The sequence below is a fragment of the Mercenaria mercenaria genome, chromosome 13 (genome assembly GCF_021730395.1).
Source record: "Mercenaria mercenaria strain notata chromosome 13, MADL_Memer_1, whole genome shotgun sequence".
NCBI classification, from domain to species: domain Eukaryota; kingdom Metazoa; phylum Mollusca; class Bivalvia; order Venerida; family Veneridae; genus Mercenaria; species Mercenaria mercenaria.
This window is the reverse complement of record NC_069373.1, coordinates 48,219,197-48,231,850: the sequence shown is the minus strand read 5'-3', so window position 1 is coordinate 48,231,850 and position 12,654 is coordinate 48,219,197. Positions and strand designations below refer to the sequence as shown.

Below are 12,654 nucleotides of genomic sequence, written 5' to 3'. Positions count from 1 at the left end.
AAACATTGGGAACATTTTATTTTAACGTTAAAAAGTAAAAATATGTTTTTGTAAATTATTATCTGTAATATTTCACAACTGAACGTTTCACTAGGGGAACTCATTCTTCCAGTTCCTGAAATAGACAAGAAAAAGAAACAGTGTTAGATTTAAAATGCATATCTTAAGTTCACATCACATAAAAAATCAAATAAATCGTTAAACTAAATGTGGCGCAAATACTACTTAGCAGACATGTTGCCTCGAAACTACATTCTAATTAGTTCATCTTGAATACATGCTATATTTATCTTATATGATAAATACAAAATGAGACAAGATGGTTATGATGTAATTAAAGATCTTCTTTTAGATTGTATGTCATCACTAATTATAAATAATACTGCAATTTGGTTACCATGTATGTAGTTCACTGTCACAGTACACACTCATAATGCCAAAAGCTGAACCAAAGTCTTCGTTATCTGCCTCCTCCAGTCCAACGGCAGTACCAGCTGTGTGTAACACGTTCGTATCTGGTTTTTCTTGCTGTGAATGGTCATCGAATCTAGGCAAGCTGTTGGAAAGGCCATCTCTGTCACTGCATCTACTTCTGGTATCATTCCTCATCTTCCATTCTTCGTAATCTTTACTTTTGGGATCGTCGTATTCAATTATGTCTTCACAACTGTCATCATCTACGTCAACGATGCTCTCAATTTTTGCCTTGGCACATCTCTCAGCTCGAATATCTTCCTTTAGCTCACTATGCGCCTTGGCACTTCTCTCAGCCCGAATATCTTCCTTTAGCTCACTATGCGCCTTGGCACTTCTCTCAGCTTGAATACCTTCCTTTAGCTCACTATGAGCCTTGGCACTTCTCTCAGCTTGAATATCTTCCTTTAGCTCCCTATACGCATTGGCACTTCTCTCAGCTTGAATATCTTTCTTTAGCTCCCTATGCGCGTTGGCACTTCTCTCAGCTTGAATATCTTCCTTTAGCTTTCTATACGCATTGGCACTTCTCTCAGCTTGAATATCTTCCTTTAGCTCCCTATGCGCGTTGGCACTTCTCTCAGCTTGAATATCTTCCTTTAGCTCCCTCTCTGCCTCGTTTATGGCCTTCTTACTTGACCAAATGACTTCCCTCTCCATCCTGTAATGTGGGACACAACTGTGTTCACCGCAAGTGCATACACTTGGGTTGAATTCCCTTGTAAGTACAAGCATCTTTGGTGGTGTCGGCGGTGTTGGTGGATTAGGAGGTCCTGAAATCGAAATGTAGTAAAATACATTATATAATTCATGCAAGGATAAAATGATTTCGCTATAGTCTACTACTTAAACATAAGATTCCATCGATTACAGAGCAGTGTGTGTTTTAAGCCAATTTGTAGTCGTCACTGGTAACACATGGGCAGCGTAATAGAAGACAGTAATATTTAGATGTAGGATATTGCAAAATAAGACTACACTCAAATTCCAGACGCTTCCCTGGTTCTTAAGTTTTTAAAACGCGCCACAGAATAAGTGTATTCATTTCCATGATGGTAATTTTACATCATTTTCATAAAAAAAAATGAGACATACAAGTTTCTAGTTACAAACTGATAGTGACATATATTAGTCCAAGACAATGTGTTTAATATCTAAACATTTTTAATGAATGTAGCAGAATACACGGTATTTGGTGTATTGAGTTTAGGCCATATTTTTTTCTACAGTGTAACGTTTGCATTTATCAATATTTTTAAAAGATACTGAAAAGAGATTGACTGTATAAATTTGTACATGAAGTTGTGAAAACACATAAATTCAAGGAGGGCCTTAATTGTCCGCATGTAATTTTGTAATACAGCTGTATCATACCAGTATTATCAAAATGATTTTCACGAAGTTCATGTCAGAGGAAAATGTAAGACACTAGGTTGTGGTGGTTCTTTAAGCCTGTCGTTTGTAATTCACCCATACACGGGACATTTATTTATACGAATGTTACTAATCTTAGTAGAAGGCGAGGAGATTTGAACTCTAAGCCTTGGTTTCTTATACCCTGGTCACAAGAACGCTACGAGCTACGCACAAGTAGGTTTTCAGTCGAATTTTGGCAAACTCGTACGGCGTCCGCACGGACATCGTCGATTCGTACGACCGTCGTGTGGATTTTTTGAATTCGTAGAGGACTCGGGAACTGAGCTCCCGAGTTCTTTACTAGCTCGTGGGATTTTCGAAGTCGGGATTAGCTCGCAAGAGCCCCGTATGGGAACGCACGGGACCCGGAGGAGCTCGTATGGGCATCGCACGGATTTGGAAAACTGCGAGGCTTGCTGATGCTCGCACGACTATCGTAGTGGACTCGCACGGCCAATGAACGATATCCGTACGATATTAAAGACACTGCACGGAGAACGTGCAAGGCTTTACGATCAGCTGAGCGGCTACAAATGTTTATTCTTGTCGCATGGACACCGTACGAACCAGCGGACACCGCAGGAGGTACGGCCGGGCTCCTTGCGAGTTCCGTACGACTTGTCTACGGATATCCTACGATTGTAAATGCAATATTTTCAGACGTCGCCGAACTGATTTAAACTTGTGTCGCACGGACACCGTGCGGACACCGTACGAGTGCCATGCGAGCGCCGTACGAACTCGCGAGCACCATACGAGGTTCGGCCGGGCTCCCTGCGAGCTCCGCACGACTTGTCTGCGATGCCCGTTAGGATTACCTACGATTGCATACTCTAAAGATCGTACGGTACCCGTAGGTATTGTGACCAGATGCTACGATTGTACAGAGACCGTAAGAATTCTAAAACAGTAGGTACATGTACAATTTGACATAATGAGACTGACAGAATATGCATAACATGACCTTTTGATAGGGCCAGCTTTGGAGAGAGAAAAGATCCGGTCAAGCTCATGTTTGTTAATAGTGTTATAACTGGATTTTGATTGTTTTTCTCTTAAAGACCCATTGCGAACTAGTGACCTTATTTTTCCTCCCACATGAATTCGTGCAAATCATTCTGATATTACTGCATATCAATGTTGCTTACACCAAATTCAAAACAGAACAGATCTTGTTGCAGAATCCCTGAAATTTATAAACGCTTTATAACCAATGATAACGCATGCATTTTATCTCATTTTGAATATTGTTGTTTAATTTGTGAAAACGTGCTATAGTCTTAACATAATTATGAATTAGTTCGTTTTTTAAAAGAGAGCCGCGAGAGCTTGAAATTCCATCTGTTACATCGTTTACGGAAAACTACATTGGATGACCTCTTTCAAGAAATCTAACTTGCATATAATAATTTATATTTTATTTTGAGCTTCAAATGCCTGTGGAGCACATGGATTGAAAGCAGTGGCCATGGGATAGAGTACTCCTGGCAGATGTTTTCCAATCAAAATACAACAAGTGGGAGGAGGAAAATTGCAAAGTTGCAGTCTACAGCGGTGAGGTTATGTAGAGTATGTCGTATTTTGCCGGGGCTATATAGTACTGAACAGCTGATGTTCTTCTTTCGATTCCGCTTCAGAATTCAAGTGAGGAGTGTGTAAGGATTTGATGCTTCTGAGTAAGCAGAAACCTGGTTACCTCAGTTGGCTAAACGCCTGAATTACAAGAAGGGGCCATGGGTTCAAGTCCTATTCCTACATTGGGTAGATATTTTCTCCTTAAGATATATTATAAATATATCCCAAAGATTCACCCATATATTATTTCTGATTTTCATTCTAGAATATTAAGGTCATCCTTTCTTCTGAAACTTTCAATGCCGTAACCATACAGTGGATATTTAAGGAAAATAGCTCGCAGCTCTTTAGATAAATTCTTTTCATATTGATTGATTATGATGATTTTTATAATTTGTTTTTCTTTTACAGACGCATGTTATTGCATAGGGTCTCATGGAAGATTGTCTAGTTCAAATATACTCCCCCGTTAACTAAAATCTGCATTATAATAATAATTATTATTATTGTTGTTGTTATTGTTGAAATATCAAAAACGTTAGTGTTGTACATACTGACTTGATATATGTAAATATTTAAATTATTACTCACTGTAATGAATATTGTAGAGCAGGTTTGGCTTATACCAACTGTCTCTAGGGTCTGCCATTTTCTGTTCTGCATAAAAATTCCGAAACATTCTCTGTGCGTATTTGTTTACAGCTAGTTTAGATCGTTGCTAGCGTTCAGTTTGGACGTCGGCGTTATGACGTTGCTTTACTGTCGACGTAAGGAAAATGACGTATAAACGTCATTAAAGGTAACAAAAAGGGTAAACTTTATCTACCGACGCTATGCGAAACACTTAACATAAGATCTGTAGAGCTTTTGAGCGACCCTATTTTAAAAACTGTTAAAACCAATTACAATGTATACCTTACCCCATTTACAGCTGGGTCGACTGAGGCAATCGTGTCTTGCTCAAGGACACGCCGCAATGGGAGTAGCCAGGATTCGAACCAGGGGCCTTCACTTCCGTAGGAAAGCGTCTTAGCCCTCTCAACCAATGCATCCACGATGCAATTTAAATTTGGAAATTGCACAATTTGTTTAATCTAGGCTTAAGCTAGAAAAAATGATCACATTTGTAGTAGTGGAAAAACGGGCACATTTGTAGCAGTGAAACAGTGAAAATACCAGGTACACATGGAGCAGTGAAAAAAACCCGGGCACATTTGTAGCAGTGAAAATACCGGACTATGTGTTGTACTGCAAAATAACGGGCACATTTGTAGCAGTGAAAAACCTGAGCACATTAATAGCAGTAAAAATACGATGCACAATTGTAGCACTGAAGAACTCTGGAACTGAAGCAGTGAAAAATACATTTATAGCAGTGACAAAAACAGGGAACATCTGGGGCGATATGAATTATACTGTGCATTATGATTATATTTTTAATATAAGTATTACTTTAACTAGGTATGACTTTGCATATAATACAATAAATAATGAGCACTAAATGTGTAGAATGTAAAAGGGAAGCATAAATTTTAAATTCGTTAGATGTAATCGATTTTTGTTTAAACACCCGTTTTCAACAGTATTTCAGGTTATATTAAGGCGTAAAATTTTCCTTGCGGTGGTCAATTTTCCTAACGAAGGAACAGAATTAGTACAATTAGTAACAGTCCGGTTGGTAGCGGGGTTCGAACCCAAAATTTCCCTCAGACTGACAAGACAATCGACCCATCAGTTCTTCAGTGCTTTGATTTTAAATTGTGTGGGCAAACTTCGTTTCTTTACAAATTAAATTGGCCACACTTATCGTAAACCTCCAAGAATGATACTATTTTTTTTTTGTTTTTAGAATTTAACATTTCATGTAAACTATCGTACTGTTTCGGAGACATATCGTTTTTTTTATCAGGTGTAGTCATATACACTCAGCAAAATATCAATTAATGGTAGGTGTCTAAAATCAAGCACAAAATAATTTGTATCATACTTTCAAAACAAATTAAAATAGAAATTAATGTATTTTCTGTATTTCAAAATGGATACTTAGTGCAAAGCTTGTATAAAATCTGAAAAATATTGAAAATAATACAGCAACCACATTTTTATTAGAAACATGTGCTTTCAACTGGTCAACTTGAGAGAAAATTGTACCAGTTTCTGTAGCCGCTTGCTCTAGTTCGAAAATTACCGCTATGGTGCCCCGACAAACGTCGCCCTGCAGAGCGCCGGAAAATTTGGCCAGATTGTCCCTAAAATACTCGCTGTTTGGCGGCAGTTCGCTATGAGCATAAAATATCTTAATCGATTCCTTTCTGATAATTTTATATCAAAATTTCAAATTCTGTCATAAAATGCTTGTAAACGGTCTTTCGCATGTTAAGCCAAGTCTCAAATGATGTACATACCATTATCTAGAAATACAATTCTGTATATTTTGCAAAAAGGACATACATTTTTACCTTTTCTTTTGTGAAAAAAACACACACACACACACACACACAAAACACCGCTAGCGATTATTATCCTTCATATGCTGTAACTGTATCAGCAGCATCCTAACTGTGTAACATGATATCCTTCATAACTGAGTCCCGTGTAACAGTTCCTCCCCCGTGAAGATTCCATGCAGATTACGTCTTCGTTTCGAACTCGCGGCCTTCCGCAATTTTAAAATAATATGGTGTTCAAAAGCGAATACCAATTTTCGGATGATGTATTCAAAACTGATCATTATAATGTAATATAATTACCCTTTTCACCCTTTACGTCTCAGAATAATGTATAATTTTAATCAATGTTTCGTTAAAGTATTCAAACCCAGTTATAAAGTTAAAGTAGGTGTAGGTCTGGCAACCCAAATTTAAAAACAAAATAAGGAAAGTACTGAAAGTACTTGTTTAGAAAAGTGCTAATCCTTTTATCTTTTTTACCGTGTTTCCTTTTCTTTTATATTTCATAAGGCAGACCCTAGAAGTTTTTTTTTCCGACATAGGACTATTGTTTTATGGCTTATGTGGCTAAGACCACCTGCAGTGTTATTTCAGCTGATATACTATCATTTTCCGGTGACCCTTCGAAATAACAGAGCACCGCATGGTAATAAATCACCGGGATCCGAAGTGAGGCTCTGCAAGAGGTAATTTACAATTATATTTTAAGACTACTGTTACATGCCGGCGCAATAGTAATTTATTAAATATTTGCGAAAATGTATGCCATGAAAATAAAGAAGTATAAATCCATTTATTTTTATAGCTCTTTGATGAAAATAATCGATATAACTGAAAAGAATGAACTGAGGAAAAAATCTTGAAATAGCTGGATCATATGTGGATTATACTTTTAGTTCAGAAACTTCCAGTGAAGTCAACGTTTGATTCGTGTATAATATTCCATAAGAAATCAACGCGTCTTACATATCAAATTTTTATTTGTGCCAATTAAACAATAAAAACTAAAACAAGATCTCGATCTACTACACGTATAGGGCTACCTTGCAAAATAAAGAATAAATTTTCTGGGAAATCTGGGAAAACTGGACTAGTAATGAGTAATAATGACTTGGTTTACCAGTAACTGAAAATTACTTTGACCACTTAGGTAATCGCAGGACGATTTCCGTTTAATTTGTTCCTGTGTACGGGCCTCCTATTTTTACAACCAATCAAAATGCTTTTTACAACACAGTTTGCACGCGCACGAAAAGGCTTGATGGTGGACGAAAGAAAAGTAAGTGAAACGATTTTCAGAAATGAATGTGTTATTTATGTAAAATATAATAGAATTTCAGGATAATTCATAGCAAACTACCTTGGAGTGCCGTCAGACAATAGCATCCTTGATTGACATTCAGTTTGAGACTGAGGTTGTGTGCAAATTTGTGGAGCATATTTTCCGGACAGGTAACGAAAACCACAGGAACCTGAAATTCAATCAATAATCGACTCCCTCTAAATAAAAAAGAGAGGGGGGGGGGGGGGGGGGGGGGTCTCTTCTATAAAAAAAGAGGGGGGGGGGGGGTGGGTCTTTTTTATATAGACCTGTGTTGGCTTGATTATTTTACTTCATAAATCGTAATATAAATGTGCTATTATTTTGGTTAGTGGAACAACTGATACGGGGACTGGAAACCGGCATTTATCTTATCTTATGCTGTCGTCCAATCGAAGCGTATGCCGTAGGTTATTCTGCTATTACTCAAACACTTACGCCTTACAGTTTAACTCGTCCTTTCAGTGAAAATCTGGGAAAGCATTTGTTGAATTTTTTGTTGAAAACAAAAGTTCTGCCATGAAATTATTGCCTGCATCTGTTTTTAAATGGAAAATATCTACAGTAATGTTACTTTTCGCCCTGTGAAAATGGCTAAATCTAGACTTGTCTTACCCAGAGAGAAAGATGTCGTTTTTTACATGATATTTGCCTTGTTGATTCAGAGTATTTAGAACAAAAAAATTAGGGCATATTTTAATGAAAATAGCAAGTCAAAACTGTAAACTGTTGCCTGAAAATATTTGTTTATGATATTGCTCTGTTCTTCACCATTTAAATGCGTGTTAAACCTAGATGATTTTCTGCAGTTTTATCTAAAGTTCGGAATACTAAATGTAACTTCGTTGTCGGCCTTTTTAAAAAAAAAAATTGTTATTTTAATTTAAATACATTGTATTTTTCACACATCAGTTTTAAGATTAAATTTATTAAACTTATTTTTGGAGTTTAAACAACAATTTCGTTTGAAACATTCCCTACGTTGAAGAAGAATGTTTGTTTCTGTATGTAGAAATCTGACATTATAAACAATAATTATAATTATGGCTCTACAAGATTAAGAAAAGTGTCAGCTTTCTGTTATTTTCCATTTCTTTTTATTCAAATCCAACAAAAATCGGCCCTTTGATAAAGGTTTGAAGTTACGTGGTAAAATATTTCTTCAGGGAAGTGACCTCGAGTTAATTCATAATAATTAAGCATATCACCACATGCAGTCGCATGCTGTTTTTGCTTCAGAATCCCTTTAGATCAATCTCTGATCATCTAATTATCGCCACTTAACATGTGACTGGTAAACCCTTTGAACAATAAGTGTTATAGCTCAATGATTAACATGAGGTAATATGCTAATTACACGCTAATCGATAGTGGCGAAAACAAAATATCGATCACTAACGACTGGTCGATATTTACAGGTATGGACGACAGCATAATACAGATAAATGTATTGATTTATACAGAGTTTCTACTCCCCATATTAGACCTTCCTGGTGGTGGATCAGTTTTCTGTGTAGTACAGTGTACACACAAATGGGTAAGAGAGGTGGCTCTAGTCATTTACACCAGGCTGGTTTATATGAACATAATCTTGTAAGTTTGAACATAATTTATTTTTTTAAATTCCAAGATGTACAGATGTTTAAGATGGTACTCACTGTGGGTTCTTTTATATCAGAGCAGCGGGTGCTCATATTTTCGACCATCATCTTACACCGAACAATTTTCTAAATTCTTAAGATACTGGTTAAATTTCTATTAACTTCAGTTAAACGATGCCATCCTCCTTTCATCATATCCTTCGTCTTTTGCTTGAAAGTCAGTTTGTAAAGGCAACACGTTTTCCATCCTTGTAACATACATCTGACTTTCGGATTGGAGTTCAGGTAAGTAAAATTACAAGTTTGCTAATTTTTAGTTTTCAACTGTCCGTCCGTTAGTTTGTTCGTCACAATGTTAACTTTTTGCATGAAGACACTTTACTCGCAAACCACTGCACCCAGGACCTTCAAACTTCACATGCTGGTAGTACTTATTGAGTACACGACCCCTACTGACTTTGGGGTCACCAGGTCAATGGTCAAGGTCACCAGGTCAATGGTCAAGGCGCTGCGGGGGGCATTTGTCACCATGATTGACAGCTCTTGTTTAAACAAATTTTCTAAGGTTATCAGGCCATTTCATTTAATACAAAATAGTAAAATAAAACACGTTTTTAGCATATAAACAGGTAATGATGCTTTGACATCATATAACAGAGAGGACGAGGTGGTCGGATTAAGATACAAATTTCAGATCAGTGAACAATTGCAAAACCCGTTGATTTAAGTTTTTTTCATCTCGTAATTAGTCCTGCGCGAATCTGTTTGAGACTGACAGATTACCAGTGTTGGTCAATTCGTTGCAATAAAAAGGAAACGAAAAACAAAAACAATTGCAAGAATAAAGATTCTGTAAAGGTGCCTGCTATTAAGGAGCGGCACTATAGCTACAGCTCTCTAAAAGATTTTTTATAAGCCAGTCTGCACCCCTCCCCCTCCACTTATTCTTGCTAGAGTTACTAAGTAAACAATTAATATTGAACCAGATTAATAATTGCAACCCATAACAAATGGCCATGCCTCTACTCCAACCTAAAGAGCCATATCAGTGCACTGTTATCAAGTGCTTCTGTTAAATAGTGGCAAGTTCAGTCTCCTGTTATCGATTACCCACTACTTCTTGCATTTCCCACTGCATGACTGTCCTTTGCAGTTTTAACGTAATTACCCGCTTCAGCATTATACATGTACATTCAATTTGCCCTGGTACCATCCCAGCAGTTATGTCAGCTGAACGGCATTAACCGCTTGATTTTGAGTTTCCTGTTAACTGCTGTCACGACAACTGCATCACCTGCTGCATCATTTACCGTGTAAGCCATTGTTTCTGTTTCTATCGTGCCCATTACATCCACTGCTGCATTAACTGCTCCCACAAGCACTAAGCCTGCCTCTGTTGTTACCACACCTACTGAATAAAGTACATTGCTGTCATCTGCATGTGTTATTTTGGTACAGCATTTCACCATTGCTGCTGTCATAGATTTTAGTCCAACGTAAGTCTCTGCCCCCGCTTCTGTTAGTGAATTGCCTCCATCTAATTTGGTAGAAGAATCCACTCCAGATGATACTTTTTTTCAAATGCAGTGATTCCAAACGCTTCTGTTGTGAATTCTGGTGAAGAATCACTGTTTTTCAAATTTCTGAGAAAAAGGTATATAAATAATTCTGCCAAAAGTTATCATAGGCGTGAAGAACAGGCAAATTATAAAGAGAATACGCTACTTACTAAGTATAATATATAGGATAAACAAATGTCTTAATTATTTATTGTCTATAATATTCGGAATTAGAATCACATTTGTTCGGAATCGAAATCATTGTTTGGAATATAAAACACAGAGTCCTGAGATATTTATTGCTCTCTTTCTGTAACTAAAAGGCCCCTTTAGTTCATAAATACATTAAAGCATAGCTGAAAATCAGTTTTACGGACGGTAATCAAAATATTTATGAAAAGTGAATATTTTTCTGAACAATTTTACATCATGCTTAAGTGGTCGGTAATATGGCTGTGAGCACCTGCTCTATTTATAAATCATGCAGCACTATTTTTGTAATCGTATGCATTCAATTTTTAAAATTTTGATTTTAGATGAAAACTTTTTTTTTTTTTTTAGAATTGTTTAAGTTTTCAGTTTTTCATGTTTTAGATTTGTGAACTGAAATAAGATAAACCCTAATGTTATGTGAGGAATGGTGAAAAGCAGGTATGGAAACTGAACAGAGACAGACAGACAGTGTTGTTAGACTCTATGTGAGAGGGTCATTTATCTGCTCTGCTAAAGTAGTGTCCAGTGTCAGTTTGAAGAGCTTTTTCCAGAAGTAAGTAACTGTTAACACACATTCAATTCCCTCGTCTCACATAATATAGCCTCTTTATATGTCAGATAATTGTTAAGTCATTTAGGCCAGAGTTTTTTAGCTCGACTATTCGAAGAATGGGAGCTATCCTACTCGCCCCGGCTTCGGCGTGAGCGTCACACAAATGTTAGTTTGCATGCCACCCCAAATATTTTCAAAGTCCATTGAGATATTGCTTTCATATTTTGCATACTTGTTTACCATCATGACCCCAGTCTGTAAAAAGGAGGAAGCAACTCTATCAAGCATTTTGACTGAATTATGGCCCCTTTTCGACTTAGAATAAATGTTTTAAAAAGATTGCGTACCACCCCAAATATTTTCAAAGTCCATTGAGATATTGCGTTCATATTTTGCATACTTGTTCACCATCATGACCCCAGTCTGCAAAAAGGAGGAGGCAACTCTATCAAGCATTTTGACTGAATTATGGCCCCTTTTCGACTTAATATTGCTTTCATATTTTGCATATTTGTTTACCATCATGACCCTAGTCTGTAAAGAGGAGGAGGCAACTCTATCAAGCATTTTGACTGAATTATGGCCCCTTTTCGACTTAGAATAAATGTTAAAGTTTGCGTACCACCCCAAATATTTTCAAAGTCCATTGAGATATTGCTTTCATAATTTGCATACTTGTTTACCATCATGACCCCAGTCTGTAAAAAGGAGGAGGCAACTCTATCCAGCATTTTGACTGAATTATGGCCCCTTTTCGACTTAGAATATGCTTATTGTAATGTTAAAGTTTTACTCATTGCTTATATTATACTGTCAAGCACTGAGAATAGTCGAGCGCGCTGTCCACTGACAGCTCTTGTTTATTTTTTGTTACTCGGATTTTGGGCAGAAAAATGTTGACAGGAGGAGGGAAAAAAAAAAAAAGGCAGTAAAATTTACTAAAACAACAGATGATAAGTGATCACATCAAATGTGTTGCCTGAGAGGATTTTAACACTACTTTAATACGCATTTAACCTGTGTTACAAAGAAAATTACAATTCTGTGTTTAACTTTTTTATTATCTTGAACATAAAACTGATGATTTCAAAAACTTTGACAAAATCACTCTTCGGGCATGGGTACTATTTTCCCTTGGTCATAACATCTCCGGCGAGTATTAAATTGATGATTGAATAGCAAACGATCTGTCATTTTCAATTTTCAATGGTCTGATTGGCTGGTTTCATTTTTAGCATGTGCATACTTTTATTTTTAATTCATAAACTTTTTTGACGAAGATCTTTATTTAATACATTTTAATATTTATTTGTTATGTAATAAGTCACACTGACACAATTTTATAGGTCATATGGTGACTTTCCAGACTTAAATGGTGCAGGACGACCCCAGGTCGGGCCACTCTTTATTTTATATTCGATGGCCAGAAAATGACTGAAAGCATAAGTAGTTAGATAGGTCCTTGTCAGAAGGGGATTTGTATGCAATAGAA

At 36.7% G+C, this 12,654-nt stretch overlaps 2 protein-coding genes across 3 annotated transcripts in view; one reads left to right on the top strand and one right to left on the bottom strand.

Annotated features, from left to right (window-relative positions):
- LOC123530033 (uncharacterized) lies at window positions 1-4,213 on the bottom strand. The gene is made up of 3 exons (XM_045310718.2): window positions 4,057-4,213; window positions 398-1,247; window positions 1-115 (listed from the first exon to the last, which is right to left on the bottom strand). The coding sequence occupies exons 1-3, from the start codon at window positions 4,142-4,144 to the stop codon at window positions 91-93; spliced, it is 963 nt and encodes a 320-aa protein (XP_045166653.2). The 5' UTR covers window positions 4,145-4,213; the 3' UTR covers window positions 1-90.
- Window positions 4,214-9,913: 5,700 nt separating this feature from the next.
- The window catches only part of LOC123529225 (uncharacterized), a 108,163-nt gene continuing 105,422 nt past the window's right edge, over window positions 9,914-12,654 (top strand). For both annotated transcript variants that reach the window (XR_008366767.1, XM_053521744.1), the window contains exon 1: window positions 9,914-11,162. Coding sequence is in view for 1 of the 2 variants with exons in the window: in XM_053521744.1 (XP_053377719.1) it covers window positions 11,050-11,162 (113 nt within the window). In the remaining variant the exon portion in view is untranslated. The remainder of the gene's footprint in view (window positions 11,163-12,654) is intronic.